Source organism: Sarcophilus harrisii, chromosome 3 (genome assembly GCF_902635505.1).
Source record: "Sarcophilus harrisii chromosome 3, mSarHar1.11, whole genome shotgun sequence".
Classification (NCBI taxonomy): Eukaryota; Metazoa; Chordata; class Mammalia; order Dasyuromorphia; family Dasyuridae; genus Sarcophilus; species Sarcophilus harrisii.
Genome location: NC_045428.1, coordinates 9,151,755 through 9,174,008, shown reverse-complemented (window position 1 = coordinate 9,174,008; position 22,254 = coordinate 9,151,755). Strand labels below are relative to the sequence as shown.

Below are 22,254 nucleotides of genomic sequence, written 5' to 3'. Positions count from 1 at the left end.
GGCTGGATTTGAATTCAGGTTCTCCGGTTTGCTGTTCCTTGAATCCCTTGTCAAATTTTCTGTAAACTGGTTTGCCCTCCAGTGCTTCTCACTGTTTTATGAAACAACATGGTCCTTTATAGCGTGTTTACAAACAAGTTTATGTTTTAAATAGTGTTGCTCTTGGTTGCCACATCTCTCAGAACACAACATTAAGCCTTTGGAAGCTGAAGTAGCTTTTAGGTTTTCTTGGTTTCTTTCCTAAAGAGGCTGACTTAACATTGGTGAATTTTCTTATAAAGTCTCGATAGACTGAATCAGTATACACAGAGACATATATATATGTGTATATATATATATGTATATATTTATATACACATATAAAATCTGTGTACATATATATACAGATATATATATATCCATATATCTCTACACATAGTTCTCTCTCTGTATGTATATATGTGTGTGTATACCTATCTATACATACAAACATCTCTATTTCTGTGTATATATATATATATGCATGTATAAACATATATACTTATAGATATCTCTATCTGTGTGTATATATATGTCTGTCCATCTATCTATACATACAAATATCTCTATCTCTGTGCGTGTATATATATATATATATATGTATACACAAGCATATATATATATATATGTCTATCTTTCTATCATCTATCTATCTATCTGCCTCTCTACCTGTCTGTCTATCTGTCTATCTATGTGTCTATCTACCTTCCCTTGCAGACACAAACTACTTAGAGCTGACAATATGGGGTTTCTTGACCACATGTAAACCATTAAAAATATGTACCAAAAAGCTGCACGGACCAAGCACAAGCCATAGCTCTTCAGACGAGGGCACTGCAAATTGTGAGGGTCACGTTCCAGAACCAATGGGACACTGGGCAGCCCCGGGGGACTGCAGTCGTTCCTTAGGAGGGGCTGAGGTTCAGTCGTGTGTGAGTCCGTCATTTTGTCCTTGGACAATATCTGAGGCTCTGATCAGTCTGTTTACAAGTGAAAAATAAAGGGAATGAACTTATTCCCAGGCAGAGATACCCCCAAGCATTCATTTCCATAGACTAATAGGAGAAGCCTGGTTTGAAAATGAGGGCCCCCTGACCCCCAGACTGCTGAGTGATTTCATTGAATAGGGTTTGCCTGTTTGCGCTTAATCTGTGGAGAAGGGGATCAGGGAGATGACTGGGTGGTCACTACTGTAAATTAGGACGTTTTCTTATAGGAGAACTCGGGTTTGAATGAGGAAATTCAGTCAAAGGGAAGGCTAACGCCGAAATGACCCTCATCTCCCATCTCCTGTCTTGGAGGCTACGAGGTTCTAAGCTGAGGCCCCGAGGAAGGAGAAGGAGAGACTTCTTGGGTCCTAAGCAAAGGGTCTCGGCTCTTTCTGGAAGAGCCCAGGACATTCTAGCTGAGACTATATCCGGCTGGACCTGGAGCCAGAGAGGGCGGCGTGTATCAGTGCCCACTGAGGAACAAGCCCACGTGGTGCTGAGGGCTTGACCCATCAGCAGAAATCCCTGCTAGGTCAGCAGTGACTCCCCCGTGAGGGAAAACACGGCCAAGGTCCTTCGGTTCTACAGGGAGAAAGGACATAGAAGCTTAAAATTTGTAAATTCCCTCTTTTTTCATGTGTGTCTCGTGCCATCGTCCTTTGTGGCCCAGAGTCACCAGGCCAAAATGTGTGTCTGTGGGAGAGTGTCTGAGGTTTACCAGAGAGAAGGTCTTTGTAACTACTGTCCTAGAATAAATGCGTTTTCTGAGGGCAGATTGGGGGTGCCGGCTGGTTGTTAAAAGGAACACTGATGGGGAGTCATTACTTGCCATTTATACTGTGGCATAGAACAGTTCTAGAGTGCAGAAGGGCTCTGCTGCAGGTCCCACCTTTGAATCTTGGAAACAGCCTCCTGGAGACCCCACTGCAAGGAGAAATGAGAAGTGGAGGAGGAGCAGAGTTGTTGCTGCACAAATGTCAGTCGATCTGGCAGGTCAGCAAATTTTCTGCCCTTTATTTTATTCCCTGAGAGGCAAAGCAGCACAAGCGGTAGGTCCGGTCCATCTTCCCAGAACACTTGCGAGGTCCGAGTGCTGCCGTGGCCAGGAGGAGCCCTGCTCCACACTTTGGGGAGCAAAACTAGCTAGAACCTTTTTTCAGATACAGCAACAAATATTGCCAGCACTTAGTTAACTCCTGAATACATCGATGATCAGTAAGCTAGATCAGCACAAACACAAGCATTAGTACTGTTTCTCTAGTGTTTGGGCAGGGAACATGGTGGGTGACCCATATTCACGGATGCTCATTCAGCCAGCTTACTTATCTCCTCCTCTGGGTGATGTTTCATTTCCTCCCTTCACTGATAATATATATTAGTGTGGCCACAGCGGAGCCTTTTACTCCCCCTACATGGATTTTTACAAACCTGGTTCACTTCAACATATTAAGATAAAGCAAGTAATAACTAGGAGCTCTTAAAGTTCAGCACAAGAACGGAGAAGAACATCTTTGGACATGAGTAGAATTGCGGCCTCTGAGGTATTTCAGGAAGGATCAAATTCTGAATTTAATAAAGACCAAAACAAACCAAACGAAAATAACCCCCAGAGAAATTCTGTATATTAAGTAAAATAGAAAAAAAATGATTGTAATGGAACCAGGAGTCTCCATTCCATTTAGTTTGTTTTCTCTTTTACGTATAAAAAAACTTGTGTAAACATGCAACTTTAAAAATTTTTTTCTCTTCAATAGTATTTTATTTTTTAAATTGCACATGTAAGGATAGTTTTCAATATTCATTTTTGTAAGATTTTGAGTTCCAGATTATCCCCCTTCCTCCTTTACCTTTCCCCTCCCCAAGATAGCAAATAATCTGATATAAGTTATACATGTAAAATCATTTAAAGCATATCTCCCCATTTGTGCATATTGATTCTAATTTTACCTTCATAGGACGATAGATCCAGAGCTTTAAGGGCATCTTGAAGTCAGCTACTCTAATCTCTTCATTTTATAGATAAGGACCCTCTAGTCCAGGGAGGTTAACTAGCTTGTCCAACTTCATAAGTACTGAGTGTTAGAGACAAGAGTTAAACCCCAGGCTCCTTTCCTAGAGCTAGTGCTACTACTAGAAAGAGTGGAGGACGCCCTGGGCCACACTAGGACACTCAGGTGCCGGTCCACTAGCGGGCCAGCCGTGTGATGTCTGGGATTGTCCCTGCAGAAGGATGGGCAAGATCTGAAATCTGCGATGACTCTGGGAGATTGTGTGCTACTGTCAACAACCTGAAGTCATCTCCCCCCTCACCCCAGAAAACCCCACCTTTTTAACACAGCTGTTCCCCAGGGGATGCCACATGGTTTTGATTCTTGAAACATCCCATCCTGGGAAGAATCAGTTATGCTAGGTTGCTAGGCTACGCCTGCTCATGAGCATGTTGAGCTGCTATTTAAAATGTCCCCCTTTTTTCTTACTCAAGGTAGGAGAGTTGAGGGCCAGAGGGATGTCTTGGAGTCGGAGTGATCTGTCTTCAAGACTCTTCAGAACCAGGTTTCAGACAGATCACTTAACCTCTCAGTTCCCCAAGCTCAGATGAGCTAGGATATAATGGCCCCTTATAGATCTTTCTGAGAGCAAAATTACGCCTTCTCTGTGCTATGGTTCTTTCTCTATGCTCGGGATATTCTAGCATCCCTTATTAGCTTTTAATTACAGTTTAAGTCTGTGCTGGATGAAACTCCTGTTCAGTTTTCTGAAACTCCAGTTGTTTGGAATCATAAGAACCCCTCCCTCCTGATACTTTTAGAGCCCCCACTGAAGACTTTGCCTAGGGCTTTAACTATCTGCTTGTACCAATGGGACTCTTCTCATTGGTGGAGATTGATCTGTGCCTTGGAGAGGGCCAGAGTTGGGGAGAGCTGGGGGGAAGAGAAATCTGGTCTATTGACTTCCAGCAGAGGAACTTTCTAGAGGAAGAAAAATTTGGGACATGGGATTTTGCAAGCTGAATGTTGAAAACTATCTTTGCCTGTATTTGGAAAAATAAAATACTATTGAAAAAAAAAGCAAAAAGCAAGAAGACTTCTTTCAGGCATCGAGCATTGAATAATCAATATCTGCCAGTGTAAATGTGCTGTGCAAGTGGGCTTTGAAGAAAATGACAAATACTAGATGGGATGTGGAAAGATAGGTACATTACTCTAGTGTAAATGGAGCTGTGAAGTGGTCCAACCATTCTGGAGAATAATTTGGAAATCTGCCCAAAGGGGTATAAAATTGTGCTTTGACTTAGCAATATTACTAAGACGTTTGTATCCCAGAGAGATTAAAGAAGAAGAAGAAAAGGGTTTTCTTTTTATATTTATAGCAGTTCTTTTGGGGATGGCAAAGAATTGGAAATTGGGGAATGCCTGAAAAAGTTGTGATATGTGATTGAGATGGGATCCTCTTGTGCTATAAGAAATGACAAAGCGGATAATTTCAGAGAAACCTGGGAAGATTTATACGAACTGATGAAAAGTGAAGTGAGCAGAACTAGGAGATCATTGTGTACAATAATAGAAATATTGTAAGGATGGTCAATTGTGAAGGACTTAATTACTCTTATTTTTCTTGGAAATGGAAGATGTGCAAATTTAGAGACATCTCAACTTCGAATCTTAATGTGGACTATTTGTGCCTGAGCTATGGTAGAGCCTCTCCAGCACATATTGGCCCGATTAGCCACAGTGGGACACACTGTATTTTGACCCCAACAAAGGAAGTCCTTCTCAAAAAAAAAGGATGATCATCATACTTCCTTTACTTTGGTCCTGTCCACTAAAATCATGCTATTGTAAGTGAAATAATAACAACAAATGGATATTAGAAGGTGATGGATAAGAAAGGAAGATGCCAAAAGCAGGAATGGGGCCTAGGGAACCAAGAGGAATCATTCTCTTATTTGGAAATTGGGGGCCATTTTCTGTATCATACCCTAGAATTCAGAACCTGGGCCAAAGAGCACTTGCTTCTCTCTCAGTCTGTTTAAGACCGAAGCTTGGGGAGGTTGTTCTGCTGGGAAATGGTGATGGAGAAGAGTTAATGAATGATTGTGACATCTTGCTTTTTCGAAGCTTTATGCAGCTTTTGCTCCAACAGCTTGAACGTCACCTGGAAAAATCGAACGGGTATGTCCAGGCCACACTGGCTGTCACGTATGTTAACATGTACATGATATGTACACACGTTTGTATTTGTGATCACAGAACCACAGATTTATCATTGGAAAGGATCACGGAAGCTACCCAGCCCATCTCCAATCCCTGCCGCTTTACAAATGAGGAAAATGAGATACAGGGAGGTTACCCACAGTCATGTAGGTAGCAAATGGCAGAGATCAGATTTGAACTCAGCGCCTTTTATTCCGGGACTCTGTCTAGTGTGTTATGTTACACCCCCTCAGGTGGCTCTGGGATCTTATCCATGTGGATGTTCCTGCCAGTGATGCTGTTCACAGCCACTCCTGCTCCCTCCTGCGTCACCCTTGTCCACATCTTCCCCTAATTCGCCACTGAGATGCAGAGGACATGCTGGAGGTCCTTCCTCTGATAGGCAGAGGAGTGGCGCTCTCCATTGGCCCACCTGCTCCTGCCACAGGATGCACTCCCCATCTTTCTTATCATCAGTGTCCTGCTGACATATATTTTTTTTTTCTTGTGGACTTTACTCAGACATGACAGTGCATTTCTCACAACCAATAATTCGAGACCATAATGCAAACAAGAAAAAGTCACATTTCCATTTATGCTGAAAAACAACGCAAATTCAACATTTAACAAATTTCTTTGTCCCCATGAGATTTCCATTTTGTATTCTTTTTGGAGTTATAAATAAGTGACGGAACTTATTTCTCTTGAATCGGAACAGAAGTGAGTGCAAGGGATGATGCTATAAAAAATTACCCTGGCATGGGTTCTGTCAATAAAAAGTTATTTAAAAAAATAAAATAAAATAAAATGAGGTAGAGAAGGAAATGGAAAAATAAATAAAAATAAAAATCTAAAAAAAAAAAAAGAATCTATCGAAGAGGGACCTTGGGAAATAGCCCAAGTAGCCTCTCTTAGAAATTGTCCCCTGAGGACACTCAGTCCACAAGCGTTTGGTAAGTGCTGCCTATGATGGGGAGCATCTCCTTGGTTTAGAAGCCCTTCACTAAATGCAAACCAGCATCTTCTCTGTCATGTTTAGTCTTAGAAGAGATGTTCTTAACCTGGGGTCTTTGGAGAGATATCAGGGGATTCTTGAATTTGAATATGAACAATTTCACCTTTATTTTCACTGACCCTTAACTGAAATTGAATATTTTCTCCTATTATTTAGACATCTAAGAAGAGGTACATAGAGTTAAATTTTTATTTAAAATTTCCATTTTCAAATTCTCTCCCTCCCTCCACCTTCTTCTTCACCCATTGAGAAGGCAAGAATTATGATCCCATTATACAGTTATGTAAAGCAGGCTTCCACATTAGTCACATTTTGGAGGGGAAAAAAGCACCAAAAAGTGAAAAACAATGTGCTTCAATATGCATTCAGACTCCATCAGTTCTCTCTGGGGACAAATAGCATTTTTCATCATGAGTCCTTTGGGATTGCTTTTGATCATTGTCTTGGTCAGAGCTTCTATGTCTTTCACAAATAAAGATGATCATATTTACAATATTTACAATAATTACAATACAATACAATAATATAAATGTAATATATTTATAATATACAATAATGTATACAATATATACAGTACTAGATTACAAATTTGTTATTTACAATTACAAAGATATTGTACACAATATCCTCTTGGTTCTGCTCACTTCATTCTGCATCAATTCACATAAATCTTTTCAAATTTTTCGGAAAGCATCCCTTTCATCATTTCTTATGGCATTGTTCCATCATAATCATGTACCACGTTTTGTCCAGCTAATCCCCAGGTGATGGACGTCCCATTTCCAATTTTTTGCCACCACAAAAAGAGCTGCTGTTAATATTTTCATACAGACTTAGCAGTGATATTGCTGGGTTAAGAGATTTGCAGTTTTATAGCCTTTGGGTATAGTTCCAAATTGTTCTCCAGAGGGTTAGACCAGTTTATAACTCCACCAACAGAGCGTTAGTGTCTCTATTTCCCCACATCCCCTTCAGCATCTGTCATTTTCCTCAAAGACTCTTTACATAGGATTTTCATCCTTGGTGAAGAGTGAGTAATCAGTGCTTCAGGTCCTCAAGAGTTCTTCTAGCTAGTCTCTTGCTTTGAAGCTGAGTTCTTCCAGGTGACTGTTCCTAAGAAACTAGGGAAGAAGCTCTACAAACTCAGGGTGCTCCTTGGCTGGTGTCATAGGCAGCACTTACCAAAGCTCGTGGACTGAGTGTCCTCAGGGGACAATTTCTAAGAGAGGCTACTTCGGCTATTTCCCAAGGTCCCTCTTTGATAGATTCTTACAGTAAGTAATACCTGTACCCATTGCCCTTGGGAGGGTCCTCCCACTCCATCCTCGGTTGTCCCTGACGGACAAATGGTAGCCCCTGGCACTTCTGGTCATGGGCAGATTACAGGAGGGGTGTGAGTATGTGTACATGGTTAAGCAGCTGCAGCCATCCAAAGGAATGCTGTTTTACATAGAGTGTATTTTATTTTCCCTCTAATTTAATATCTTTGGCTTGTGCCTTTAAAACAATCATTTCTTTCTCTGCCGTCCCCTTCTTCTCATTGAATGCTTCCTAATAACAAAGATAATCTCAGTGTAGTGGGGCTAGGTCAGAGTATTTCCCTTGAGCCCTCTTGCAGACACATGTCTTTGAACTCTTTGTGGAAGGAAGGCACATTGTGATTATACAGAAACGCCTTCATGACAGTTCTGGTGATTGGGAGCTCCTGAGTCAGGGGACCTTTCTCCTTCCCATAAAAGCCTGGGAGAATAACAGCAAGTCTTTACTCTGTCTCTTTGGAATTGTTTTGCTCATGAGCTTGAGAGTTGGGGAGTTCTTGAATTGGTACTGGCTACTTGATAGAAGGCTGCACTTCTGGGAGGAGAAGGCTCATCTTGCTTCTGAAGGGTCTAGAGGGCTGTACCTGCTTTGCTGTTGCTCTGAATGTAGGAAGTTCAAGTTCAAGTGAACTCTGGGGTCATCCGTTTTCTTTCTCTCTCAGGGGAGCCTAAAGAGTGTGATCAGATATTTTATGTTTTAGGTATCTGTTAATGTGGGCTTATGAGACTTTTGTATTTTGAACATTTCTTTTGTGGTAGAGGAAATACATAGCTGTCCTATAATTATTTATATTTATTCTTCCCCTTGAATACCTTTCCTGAAAAGGGACCTTGTTAATTTCTTTTGAGGAGTTCCTACGCATGAGCCAAAACTGAGCTTTGTGTTTAAAAGATTTTTCTTTATTTTCTACAAATTAGAAATCCCTTTTTACTGTGATCAGGCTGCTCTTGGGATGAATTTGGGACCTCTACAAGTTCAGAGCAGAATCGTGATGGGAAAACTCTTCCCCTGGGCTCTTATAAGATTTTGGGGGCATGTTCATGATCAAGATGTTACTTACAATTCAGGGGGCCTTCCCTATCCAAAGGGACCCTGAATTTTTGGCTCAAGTAAACTTGGAAACCTGACCTCTAAAAAAAGCAGACCACTCTTTTCTCATACACTCTGGCTCATTTTTGCCCCTATAGCAAAGTTTAGGTTTGGCTAATGTGTAGGATCTCCATAAAAGGAATGGGCAGGGTCCCTTCTTGAAAATTACTTAGTATCTGAAATAGTACATATCAAGTCTAGGGTCTTTTCATAGCTACACAAAGGAAATGCTTAATGCACCACAGACTCAAGCATACGGACACACAAGTCAACACGGTACCATAACACAACCCTTTTCTTATATTCTCCCGGGGGTAAACACTTGGGAGACTATTGAACAGGTACTTTCCTTTTACCTATCACCCAGGATTTTGGGGTAGCTCACAAGTTGACATCTCCTGGCTTTTTGGATGGCTCAAAGTTGGTCTCCTGGCAATCCATAGCCTGGCTTGGGTTTTCTCACCCATTTCATCTGTACTAAGTAAAATGCTGGTGGTGACTATCTTCTCTTCTGAGAAGTTGGCCAAACAGGACCTAGAACAAGACTCTCCGGATCTCTTTAATTTACAAGGTTGCCATCAAGATGGGGACCATCTACATTCAGGAGGGGAAACAAAGTAGAAGAGATAGCCAGTCTTGGATTCTCCTAGATTAGCACATGTTCTTGCTGCCATAGATGGTTGAATTCTTCCTAGTAACAAAAACAATTTTAGTGTAGTGGGGCTAGTGTCAGAATATTTCCCTTGAGTCCTGTTGTGGGACCCAGGTATTTTAACGCTTTGTTGCAGGACAGATACCATAGATAGTGCTGGGGAGGAGGGGAAGATAGAGGGATCCCTTTCCTTTGTGGAAGTTGAAGGTAGAGCTGTGGGAGTCCCAAGCTACCTATCTGAAAGAGAGGAAGAATGGAAATCATTTCTCCTTTTTTCCCCTACTGAGAAGGCAACTTCTTGGCTCCATTATCAATTTTCTTCAACATAGCTCCCAGTGATGGTGACCAGAGATCACTGTTCTGTGTGTGTTATTCAGCAAGGGTCTAGACCAGTGGTTCTCAAAGTCTGGTCCAGAGCATCCTGGGAATCTCTGAAAGCCTTTCAGAGAGTCTACAAATTCACAATTAGTTATTATTTTTAATGTGATCAATATCTATAACTATAAAACACATAAACAAAACCTCTTTGGACAGATCCTCAATCATTTTTAATAGGATAAAGATATCGAGAACAAAAGTTTGAGGACCACTGGTCTAGACCATAGACCCAACACCATTCATTTCTGTGATGGTCTCTATCACCCCTAGGTACAAGTCCTTTAGAGCTGAGCTAGGCTTCTCCCCAAGGAGATTCATGTTTACCAGAACAAAGGCAGGAAAACCAGCCTGACTGGGCCAAGTGCATACAGAGAAAATCTGTGCTGGAGTGATAGAATAGGGAGGGCATTGAAGGATTGAGTCACAAGGTAGCTGAAGGGAGGGGAAAAATTCCAGAGATCTAACAAAAGGTCTTTGACTTATTAATATCCCTTAAAGATGACAAAAACAACCCCAATAAAACCAATCTACATTCTACTTTCCCATTTAGATAATCTATGATTTATGAGAATCTTCTACATATGGATTGAGGGCATCCTTGAAGGAAGGAGGGAAGGAAAGAAAACATTTATTAAATATTTGTTATATTTGAATAGAGTGCCAAGCTTGGAGTTGGGAAAATTTTATTTATCTTTGAGTTCAAATCTGACCTCAGATGCTTCCTAGCTGTGTGATCCTATGGAAATCACTTACCCCTGTTCCTCTTTTGTAAGAGAAGGAGAAGGAAATAAATCAATTTGGTATCTTTGTCAAGAAAATCCCAAATGAGATCCCCAAAAGTCAGACTGAAAAACAATATTCCAGGTACTCTGCTAATTGTGTTACAAGTATCTCATTTGAGAGGCAGGTGCTGTTATTATTTTCATCTTCCATTTGAGGAAACTGAGACAAACAGATTAATTGACTCACCCAGGGAGCCTGTGTCTGAATTTAAAGAGGGAGCATTTTTACAGGGATTTTCTGTAGTGGGTCCCATCTTTACCATTCCACAGTGGACTGAATGGTGTAGAAAATTCAATGCTTTCCTTCCCTGTGCTTATGGTTTGTTGATACATTTGATTTTGTAGAACAGAAAGACCTCTTTCCAAAGAAATGTCTTCAAAATCATTTGAGACTCTGTAAGATAATTGTACAGCAAGAACCTTGATGGGAAGCTGTATTCCCAGAGTCTTCTCTCTCTCTCTGCCTTCCAGGGACTCATCCCTCCTGATAGGATAGGGAGGCAAGTGAGAGTAAGGAGCATGATAAGTCCATGGTAGGTCATTGGGTTGGCGGATTGACTGGGGAGTCACAGGAGATGTCAAAACGAGGCTCTGATGGGAAAAAGGACGTGAGTGAATGTGGATCTGGGGTTTTAACTGAGGTCTCCTGCCCCTAAATCCATCAGCCTTCTAGGACATGACATTTCTTTGTTCTAGTTAAATGAAAGGGAGGAAAATGGTAATCTTATCTCCCGTTGGCCCCAACAGCTCTCACTAAGGAAGCAATTAGAGCTAATCTGCGCGGTCTCCAACACTCCCTTCCCATAGCTGCAGGATCAGGATTGGCCTGTGAAAGGGTTGTGCAATCCTAATCCTAAAGCATAGATGCATCAAAAGACAGACTGTAAAAACTTCCTGGTGGACTTCAAGAGCAGGTTGGACAACTCTTTCTGGGATGAATGGGAGGTATTCTGTCCACACAGAGGAATGGGCCAGAAGACTTTGAGGGGCCCCTCAAACCAGTCTTGGGTTTCTGTTTACATAAGTGTTTTATCTCAACCACTCCATTTTATAGGAAAGGGAAGACGTCACCTCCACCTTACTTTAGGAGATTGCAGTTGAGATGAGAACCAGTGAGTCCCAGGTGAAGGTCATAGGTGCTTGTCTATGCAGTTAAGGGACCCGGGTTTGAATCTCAGTTGTACCAGTTACTAGCTGCTAGTCTGGGACAAACTGGCTCACACCTGTGGACCCCAGCTTTCTCATCTGTGGAATGAGGGGTTTTATTTTAATGATGGTGATTTTGAATCCCAGGGATCAGGGGAGGAAGATGAGAGAGTCTGGTAGCCAGAGCATCCCAAGGTCCAGAAGATACCGGTCTTGAGGGATCCTGACTCTTGTTCCTTGGTACTTCTGTACACCCGCTGTAACTTCTCGTACTTGGGACTAAGAGGCAATTCCATGGCCTCCGCTCCCCGAAGCTCATATTTTAGTGGGGGAGACAAGGTGCAGATAATTGTGTATATCGTAAATGGGAAGTGTTCTCTGAGAAGACTTCAGCAGCTTGGGTGGGGAAGAGAGAGGATGGGAAAAACCTCCTGTACCAGGAGCTGAGTCTTGAGGAAAGCAGAGGCAGGAAACATAGAAATAGGCAGGATGTGATCATTCACACCATCAAGAACGGTTCTTTTCAGGCAGTCATGATAGACTTGGGCCTTGAAGAGGCAGAGGAAGAGGGAGCCCGATGAACCCCCCAATTCTGAGTGCTGCGAAGGAGCCATCTTGCTTCTGCTTACATTGAATGCTTCTTCCCATCTGGTGTCATTTCAGGTACTTCCGTATCATCGTCATCCTGTTGGTGCTTTTCATCCTTCTCTTGGGAAGCTTCCTCAACACCCAAGTCAGCTTGCTGGTCCCGTAAGTGGCTTGTGGATCTGGGGGTGCTCTTTGGGGTTCTGATGCACAAGACTGTCAGCTACTATAAGTCCCATGGCTGGGACTGGAGGCAAGGGAGTAGGGAGAAGAGCACTTGCTTTTTTCAGTTAGAACAACTGAATGTGGGTTCTAGCTCTGTGAATGACCTTTATCTTTCTGGACCTCAGCTTTTCCATCTGTAAAATGAAGGGCTTGATTAGCCTTTTTAGTCACGTCTAACTCTCTCTGACCCCATTGGGGGTTTGCTTGGCAAAGATCACTGGAATGGTTGGCCATTTCCTTCTCCAGCTCATTGTACAGATGAGGAAACTGAGGCAACCAGGGGTAAGAGACATGCCCAGAGTTACCCAGCTAGGAAGTGTCTGAGGCTGGATTTGAAATCATGAAGGTGAATCTTCCTGCTCTGTCCATTCTACCTTCTAGCTACCCAGGATGTACTTCCTTGTGGCTACAAATTCATAAACCCCTTTGAACAAAAGTGGATTTGTGGAGTTGCTGCCCTACCGACTCAGGGATGAAGGGGCACTGCCAGTCTGGAAAGAGCTTTATCAGCAGAGACATTGGACAGGGTTTGTAGCTTCATGATACACATAGTGTCAAGCTGTCAAGTAGAGGGAGGGACTATAGGGAACCAAAGAATCATGATCTTATTGGAAGGTGGTGCTGGATTTAGGGAAGACAAAGTGTCTGGTTGGTTGATTGAGACCCATTTTGGATATATGAGTGCCCCTTCTCCAAATCACTTCCATCCTGGGTTTCCATCCCTTTCCACCTCATGCTCATTCCCTTATTCTGGAATAGTACCAAGTTATCTGGGAAGGAGGCCCTCTCTAATTGTCTAAACACGGGATCAGTTTGGGTCCTCCAGTGCCTCTATGCTCTATGCAGGGGCCAAAACATCGCTCATTCGAGACCCTTTTTACCCAGGATGTTCTTGGAACCTCGCTAACTAGACTGGTTCTCTAACAAAGTCCATCAAAAAGCATTTATGAAACCGTTGCTATGGGCCAAGGATCATGCTAAGTACTGGGGTGCTACAGAAAGGCAAACCCCACAACCCCCCCCATCCCTGCCCTCGAGGATCTCACATGCTAAGCAGAGAGACAACTTGAAGCCTTTCCAGCTGATCCACCCTAGGAGAGCCTGGGCTTCCTGATTTTAACCTTCAAAGACCAGAATCACCTCCATGCTATTATGAGGAGTCAGAGAAAGATTTTAGTGGAGGGCTTGGCTCCTGCAAATTTACCAGATTCCTAAAACCTCACTAACCCAACATTTCATAAAGAACGAAGACTCAAAATTCCCCTTTCAAAAGAGGACAAATGCTGGCACCGAGGGATCAGAGTGGGGGGGGGGTCATTGGGGTCGAGGATGGGCAGATTGAGATCGGAATCAGTGGCACTTGGGAGTGTGGGATGAGATCAGAGTGACGGCCAGTGTGCCATGAAGTGGACAGACCATAGAGGGAAGGGTATCGCAGATAGTTCACATAGTTCAGTGCTTAATAAATGCTTATTGGCTGGTCTGAGAGAATAGAAGGGTCAAGGAAGAAAAAATAAAGGTCAAGATCAAGTTTAATGTGAATGAGGGAGTGGGGAGATTGGAAAGCTAGAGAAAAGCATTTCAAGAGATGTGGAGATAGAATCAATAAAACTTGGTGACTGATCGGCTCTGTGGGATGAGGAAGAGTGGAAAATCTAAGATGATGCTAGACTGCAACTCCAGAGATTGTGGTACCTTCAGCAGAAGTAGAGAAGTTCAGAGGGGATGGAAGTTTGTAGGATAGTTCCCTTTTGGACATGTTGAGTCTGAGACGCCTCCAGGACATCCAAGCAGAGAGAGCTAGCTTAGAGAGGGATGACTTTTCAGCCACAAATCTTCTTTCATCCAGAGGGGACTTTATCACTAGCAGCATTAGTCACTGATGGAAGGTGTCTCCATTCTTCTGTCCCCAGTCTCTTCAGTGGCCAGGAGTCCTTCCATCCTGTGACCAACATCATGTTCCTCAAGACCCACAAGACGGCCAGCAGCACCGTCATGAACATCCTGTATCGGTTCACGGAGAAGCGGAACCTCACGGTGGCTCTGCCTGCGGGGCAGCTTTTCCATCTGGGCTATCCCTGGCTCTTCCTGACCAAGTATGTGGAGGGATTCAAAGACCTGAATGGGACCTTCAACATCATGTGCAATCACCTGCGGTTTAACCCCACAGAGGTAAGGGCCAGGGACCGCGCTCTCCTCCCTTGGGCAGGTGCAGCGCCAATCGGGCTCCCCAGGCATTGATTAGTTAAATGACTTAAAGAGGGTTACACAGCTGGCATGTAACCTGCCTTTTTCTTTAACTGAGCTCAGATTGTCTCTGTAGCTTCTGTTTACTGATCTTCAGTCCAACCCTTGGCTCCATATGGGATCCACCTACCTCTTCTATATCATAAATCTTCAAATATTTGAGGACAGCACTTGGGTTTCCTCTTCCATCTTCCCATCTGTTGGTTAAACACCCCTGCTTCCTCCAGCTGATCTTTGTATGGCCAGGTTTCAAACATCTGCAGAATCCTGGCTTCCTTCCTCTGGACTTATTCCAGCTCTTTTATGATTCAGGTGTCTTTCTGAGGGAGTGGCTTTCCAGTCTCCTTTCATCACCGTTTTACAGGGTCAGAAATACCTTGAACCCGCAGTCATAAGAGCAGCCAGCCACACCTTGTAAGATAACCTTGTTTTTATCCCAAGACCTGTGAAATGGAAACTATCTGGTAGAGGGAACTGCTTTCTCGCAGCCCAAGGCACACAAGTTACTGTTTGAGGGCCAAAAATCCCACAGATTTTTAGGAAGATTATTGCTTGTCCCTTTCCATTCCATGAAGATCTTTCCTGTTTTTCTACCTTCTTTCTTCTAGCACTTCAAAAAGGGAATTGTTTGTAAATCCACCTAAGGAGATGTTCTGAACAACAATTCAATTCAATCTAGTTCTGGGAATCAGACCTCAAATCCAGCCCTGGACACTCCCTAGTTGTGCATCCCTGGGTAAATCACTTAACATCTGCTTAACTCAGTTTCCTCATCTGTAAGATAGTGATAATAGCACTTATCTTCCTGGGTTGTTGTGAGGACCAAATGAAATAATGGTTATAGGTTTTGCAAATCTAATACATCATATGAATGTTTGTTATTATTATTAATCTGACATTGATCTTCATTCTTGTATTTGAACTTTAGTGTGTTCTTCACAGCTCCAATCTTTTCATTAGGAAACAAATGCTTCTATTTTGTTAAAATTCATTTTTTCTTCTGTAGCATTATATTCAACTGGATAAGTTATTCTTGACTGTAAGCCCAAATCCTTTGCTTTTTGGGATATCATATTCCAAGTTCTCTGCTCTTTTATTGTGATGGTTGCTAAATCATGTGTGATCCAGATTGTGTCTCCTCAGTACTTGATTTCTTTCTTTTTGGAAGTTTGCCGTATTTTTTTCTTTGACCTGAAAGTGGTGGGTTTGTGCTATGATATTCCTGAGAATTTTCATATGGTGGCTTATTTCAGAAATCAACTGGTGGGTTTTTCCCATTTCCACTTTGCTTTCTGGTTCTAAGGGATTTGGGGCAGTTTTCTTTTAAGATTTCTTGAAACAAGATGTTTAGGCTCCTTTCTGGGTTATGGACTCCAGAGAATCTATTATTCTTAATTTTTTTCTCCTTGATCTGTTTTATAGGTCAGTCATTTTTGCAATGTGATACCCTATTCCTCCCCACCCCCACCATTTTTCAGTCTTTTGACTTTGTTTTAGTGTTTCTTGTTGTCTCATGGAATCACTGGCTTCTATTTGGTATGTTCTTGGGGTTTTGTTACTCTTGTGCTAGGCTGTGAACCTCTTTTTCAATTCATTCTTTCATTTATTTTCCAAATTTTTCTTCTAGTGCCCTCATTTCATTTATGACATTTTAAAAACTTTAAAAAATTGTTTCATTTCTTCCAAGTATTTTTATAAGTTCATCAGGTTCTCTGTCTCCTCCATCATTCCTGTCACTTTAACAGGTGATCTGTCTCCTTGCCAAGACTAACTTATAAAAATAAGTTTGTGGCTGAGCCATGTTTTTGTCTGAGGCTTTGCTTTTAGATGTTTTAGAGTCTCTTCTTCTGCATTTGTGTTTTGAGTGTTCCTGCCCCCCATTAGCTCAGAGTTCCTGGGATGGGGTTCTTGCTTGGTTTGCCTATTCTTTTAGCCCACTTCCTGACTTTGGATGTCAGGGCTTTTCTCTGCAGCATTTCTGGAGGGAAAATCTGGGCTGCCTGCTGCTGCTTTCTTGGTCTATTGAATGTCGTGTATTGTTCTGTATTGAGTTTCGTAGGATCTTGGGTTTAAGCGAGTGTTTGGCGCTTCCAAAGTGGTCTGATGCAGGACAAAGTCTGATTGCTGCCCCCGGATCTGAACTCTGTGAGTTCCTGACTGGGAGTCTGAGTCTGAGCATGAGAAGTTGCCCTAACTAGACTTAATCCCCATCAGCCAGTTGGGACATTCTGCCGGTTTAGAGCATCCCAACTGGACACTTCCCTTTGGGCTGGGATTCTTGCCCAGGGATTCCTCTGCAGGCATGATATCGAGCTCTGTGCCTGAGGTTTGAGCCACTGGCTTCAGTCTGGCTTTCTCGGTCCACTGCGCAGGACCTCCCTCTTGGCTATATCATCCCTGCCTGTGCATCCCCTCTTCTCAGCTCCTTCCGATCTGTTACTTGGACTTGATGAGTAAGTGACAAAGTTTCTGGTTCTCCCTGTTCTTATCCTGAGCCCAGTCTCAATGTCTGTGGTCCTTCCCCTGGGTCTCCTTATGCTGATCTGGCTTATACAATGACTTTTTCTGGGTTTCCCAATCAGGAGTTAGTTGATCTGATGAATTTTTTAGATGTGTTTGGAAAAATTTTGCACAGAAATCACTCTGTGCTTTCCCTCTTGGCTCTGCCTTCTTGCCTGAGTCTTGAGGGAAGTCAGGAAATCTGGGGAGTGAAGGGGAAGAGGGAAAGCATTCCAGGCCAGGGCAGAGATTTGGAGACTACAGAGGCAGCCAGTGTAGCAGGGGGCATTGGAGAGAAATAAGAGAGTAGGGATGACTGGAGGGGAGAAGGAAGGAAGCGATGGATGGAGAGTTCAGAGTTAGTCTTGGCAAGGAGACAGATCACCTGTTAAAGTGACAGGAATGATGGAGGAGACAGAGAACCTAGGAATGATGTGAGATGAGGAAGAGGAAAGGGAATAAGCATTTATACAGTGCCTCCTGTGTACCAGGCACTAGGCTAAGCACTTTACAAATATATCATCCCATCCTTTCAATAATTCTGGGATATATCCCCTTCCAGGTGAGGAAGCTGAGACAAAGCAAGGTTAAGTTATGATGTGAGGCAAAGCCCCACACTGAGAAGGTGGGAAAGCCTGAGAGACTGGAGGAGGGATGGAAAGGGTGGGAAGAATGGCTGTGGAATAATGAGAGGGTGAACCAGTCTTTGTTGTCATTCACTTGCGTCTGACTCTTTGGGACCTCACGGAACATTCTGGAGTTTTCTGGGCAAATAGGCTGCCATTTTTTCTCCACTGGATTAAGGCGAAGGGTGAAGTGACTCGCTCAGGCTCACGCTGTTAATAAGTGTCTGAGGTCGGATCTGAGCTGGGTTTTCTAACTGGAAGCCCAGCATTCTCATGTGTCCCTCAGCTGCCTCAGTCAATTAGGGAAGGGTAAAAAGTGAGGGTCTGTTTGAGATGCTACATCCCAGACCACCCAGCCTTACAGCTTCCTCTGGCTTCATTTAACACCATATGACTAGGATTAAAGATGGCAGGGAACGAGTAGCGCAGTCCAAGACTGGGTTGGGCAAAGCTTGCCTGGTGCAAGGACGAAGGGGCAGGGACTTGATGGAAGAGGAGGATAGGAAGTTGGACGCATTCACTCAAACTAGGGAGGGAGAGAATCCAGGCGGGCGAGTGCGAGGGCCCTGGTTAGGGAGAGACCTGAAGCTTGCTGGGATTGGCCATCACGGGGAGCAGGGCAGGGTTCGGGGTCACTGCTCTTGCATTGTCCTTTTGGTTTGCATCATTTCCAGCATGCTGGATCCCTCTCCTCAGCTCCTTGCAGGGGTGGAGGGTGCCGGGTGGTCTCCGGATGGCAGCTGCAGGTCCCGTTGGAGATTTCCCCCGGGGTCCCCAAGCTTTGGCCCGTTCCCCAGCCCGGGCTGGGGTCCTCCGCCCCGAGTTTTCTTCGAGCTCCCAGCGGCCCTTCGGGAGATGAGCCGAACCTGCTAATGGCCTTCTCTTTCTCTCTCTCTCTCTCTCTCTCTCTCTCTCTCTCTCTCTCTCTCTCTCTCTCTCCTCCCCAAAGGTAGAAAAAGTCATGCCCAATAACACCTTCTACTTCTCCATCCTGAGAAACCCCGTGGCCCAGCTGGAGTCGGCCTTCGTGTACTACAAGGGCTACGTGCCCGCCTTCCAGAAGACCAAGAGCCTGAACGAGTTCTTGGCGTCTCCGCTCAAGTACTACAACGAGACGCTGTCCATCAAAAACATCTACGCCAGAAACAACATGTGGTTCGACTTCGGCTACGACAACAACCGGCGGGGCGAGGGCTACGTGCGCGACGCCATCCGGGAGATCCAGTGGCGCTTCCAGCTGATCCTGATCTCGGACTACTTCGACGAGTCCATGGTGCTCCTGAGGAACACCCTGCGCTGGGAGCTGGACGACGTGGTCTACTTCAAGCTCAACTCGAGGAGCGAGAAGAGCATCCAGAACCTGACCCGCGAGAACCGCGAGAGGGTCAAGGAGTGGTGCGCGCTGGACTGGGAGCTCTACCGGCACTTCAACCGCACCTTCTGGCAGAAGCTCCGGGCCGTCGTGGGGCTCAAGAGGCTGGCCAGGGAGGTGGCTCTGCTGAGGGAGAGGCAGCGGGAGCTCATGGACGTCTGCATCCAGGACGGGAGGCCGAAGAACAAGACCCAGATCAAGGACGCCAACCTCAAGCCCTACCAGTCCGGGGAAGCCGACATCCTGGGCTACAACCTCAAGCAGCATCTGGACAACGAGACCCTGGCCAGGTGCCAGAGGATGGTCATGCCGGAGATCCAGTACATGGCCCACCTGTACTCGCAGCAGTTCCCCACGAACCCCCCCAAGAAGATCAGACTTCAGTGATGGGCTTAGGGGGGGGCCCGAGCACCCCGCGGAGGGTCATCCAGCTCTGCTCTGGCCGGCAGGGAGAGGCTTCAAGAAAGTGGGGTATGGGGGCCCTTGGTCTGGGCTCTCTGGGAGACCTGGACAGTTCTTAACTCAGGCTAGAGTTTTATTTAAAAAATGGAATGTTGCCTTAAGAGAATAGGGTTATTTTCCTTTGAGGGGATGGGGGGAGTGTGTGTGTGTGTGTGTGTGTGTGTGTGTGTGTGTAGGGGATCCCAGTCACTGACCCCATGGCCTTCTCCTCCCAGCAGAATTTTGCAGGGGAGCGTTCAAGCCAAGAGTTCCAGGGATATTTCTAGAATGGTTACAGGGAGTGAAGGCACAATATTGGATCCCAAAGAGACGCGCCCTGTAGCTAACATGGAAATATCAGGCGGATCAGACCCAGTGATGGGAATTCAAGTCCCATTGTTTTCCCCATCCTGGATTGAACTTGTGAACTTTATTGGGGTAGCAGCATCCCTGCAGCAAAAGTCCCTCTACCAAAGCAGATCTGCCATTGTTCTGAAATTCAGTCTCTGAGAGCTGCCTCGGGCAGCGAGGAGTTAGGTGACTGATCCAAGGTCCCGCAGCCACGATGTCTCAGACACAGGACTTGCACCCAAGTTTTTTCTGAACTTTAGGTCAGCTTTCTATGCACCCCATCACACTGAAGATGACTTAGAGGCTGGAAAATACAGGTAGTAGGTAATTTTTACCATGTAAAACATACATCCAGTTGAAAAGGATTTTTAGCTCCAGGGATTTTAGTCGGTCATTCAGTCAATAAGAATGTATTTTTTTTGCCAAGAACTGTAGGGACAGAAAGAAGTGCAAAAACATGGCCTTGGGTCTCAAGGAACTCACATTCTAATGGATTTTAATGTTACAAGAAGGAATGTTTTAATTTAAAGAATAAATGGTTAAACCATGGACATACTTGAACCTTGGTCTTCATTTTACAAATGCAGTTTAAAATAATGGCAATAGACAGGATGTTCTTTGCTTTGGGTCATTCCAACCAAGTTTCCACCAAGCACCATTTCTATATTTTTGTGATAAAATAAATACTCATTACCCAATTCTCATCGGCTCATTACTAATGGTTCATTCTGTGGTGTCCTAAATATTGCATTCAAGCAGGTCTAAATTGTGGTAAATGCACCTTACAAATCCGTGCTGGCGTCTCAGGGCCAGAGTGAGTCCTCCAAAGCCACTGATTTTAATATATTCCTGAGAAGGGGATCCTTTCTGGAACCCCCTACGGTGCTGATCCAGTTTAGGTTTTGAATATTTTCAGTTACGGGGAACGCACTCCATCTCAAGCCAGTGATAAACAGGCATAATTAATTGCTGAGAAGCTTTTCTTTCTATTAAGTTGAAATCTGCCTCTGTGGTACTTCTACCCCCTGGCACCAGTCCCCACTCATGGGGCCAAGACAAATAACTCTAATTCCACCTCCACACGATAGCTTCCAAGTACTTACTGGCGGTTATCAAGTTCTCCCAAAGTCGTCTCTGGTCCAGAATAAACATCTCCTGGGGCACTGACTGACTTCTATGGCACAGCTCTGAAGGGCCCTTATTATTTGATTGTTTTTCCACTGTCCCTCTCAAAAGGTGGCCCAGGAGCTAATTCTGATATTCCTGAGAAATCTGCCCAAAGCCCACGTGGCTCCCGCCCGCCATAGTCTAGATGTCAGGCAGACGTCAGGGAGCCCACCAGTCTTAGCTTCTGCACCTTCAGATGCTCAGAGCCTTAGCTGCTTTGTCAATCATTATTCAATATTGGACTAGGGCAGTTAGTTGATTTTGTAAAAAGATACCTGATAGTTCAATCTCTGATAAGTTTCATTTTTTAAACTTCAGTCCCTAATTCTGGACCATTCATATATATCTTAGTCCTTCATCCAACATGGTAGCAATTCCTCTCCCCATCCACACATTTTATGGCTGCCATCTGTGTCTGTATCCAAATCATTGCTAAATAAACTTGAACAGAACAGGGCTAAGAACAGTCTTAGAGCACTCTACTAGGGATACCTTCCAGTTCGGCGATGGGCTCATGGGATGGAAGATCTGGAGTTCTAAGGGCCCATTTAGGCCCCCTCTTTTTACAGATGAGGGAACTGACTGCAGGGAGACTGAATGGCTTGTCCAGAGTAACACGGTTAGTGAGCACCAGAGGGGAGAGTTGAGCCCAGGTCCTCTCACTGCTTCCAGTCAATGAATAAGAATTAATTGTCCATTATGTGTCAGGCACTTTGGGATAGAAAGAGTGAAAGCTTTTCCATGGCATGGAGATTGCATTCTAACAGGAGACCAGCTTGTACATGTGTAGATATATAGGAGACACATTAAAAAAGCCGACCAGACACAAAGTGGCCTTGGAGGAAAAGGCTTGAGCAGCTGGGAGGGGTAGGAAATCCTCCTGAAAAAGGGAGAGGGAGGGAGGGAGGAGAGAGAGACAGAGAGAGAGACAGAGAGAGAGAGATAAAGAGAAACACATGGAGACAGAGAAAGAGACAGAGAGAGAGAGAGATAAAGAGAGAAACACAGAGACAGAGAGAGAGTGAGAAAGAAACACCCACACACAAAGACAGAAAGAGAGGAGACATAGACAGAGGGAGAGACACACACACAAACACAGAAAGAGAGAGAGAGAGAGAGAGAGAGAGAGACAGAGAGAGAGACACAGAGAGAGAGAGAC

At 44.2% G+C, this 22,254-nt stretch overlaps 1 protein-coding gene across 2 annotated transcripts in view; it reads left to right on the top strand.

Moving 5' to 3' along the window:
* The window catches only part of GAL3ST2 (galactose-3-O-sulfotransferase 2), a 37,604-nt gene extending 16,986 nt beyond the window's left edge, over nt 1–20,618 (top strand). For both annotated transcript variants that reach the window (XM_012546679.2, XM_031957447.1), the window contains exons 2-4: nt 12,246–12,332; nt 14,306–14,564; nt 18,714–20,618. In XM_012546679.2, the coding sequence (XP_012402133.1) occupies nt 12,246–12,332; nt 14,306–14,564; nt 18,714–19,523 (1,156 nt within the window). In that variant the 3' untranslated portion in view covers nt 19,524–20,618. The remainder of the gene's footprint in view (nt 1–12,245; nt 12,333–14,305; nt 14,565–18,713) is intronic.
* Nucleotides 20,619–22,254: the final 1,636 nt, after the last annotated feature.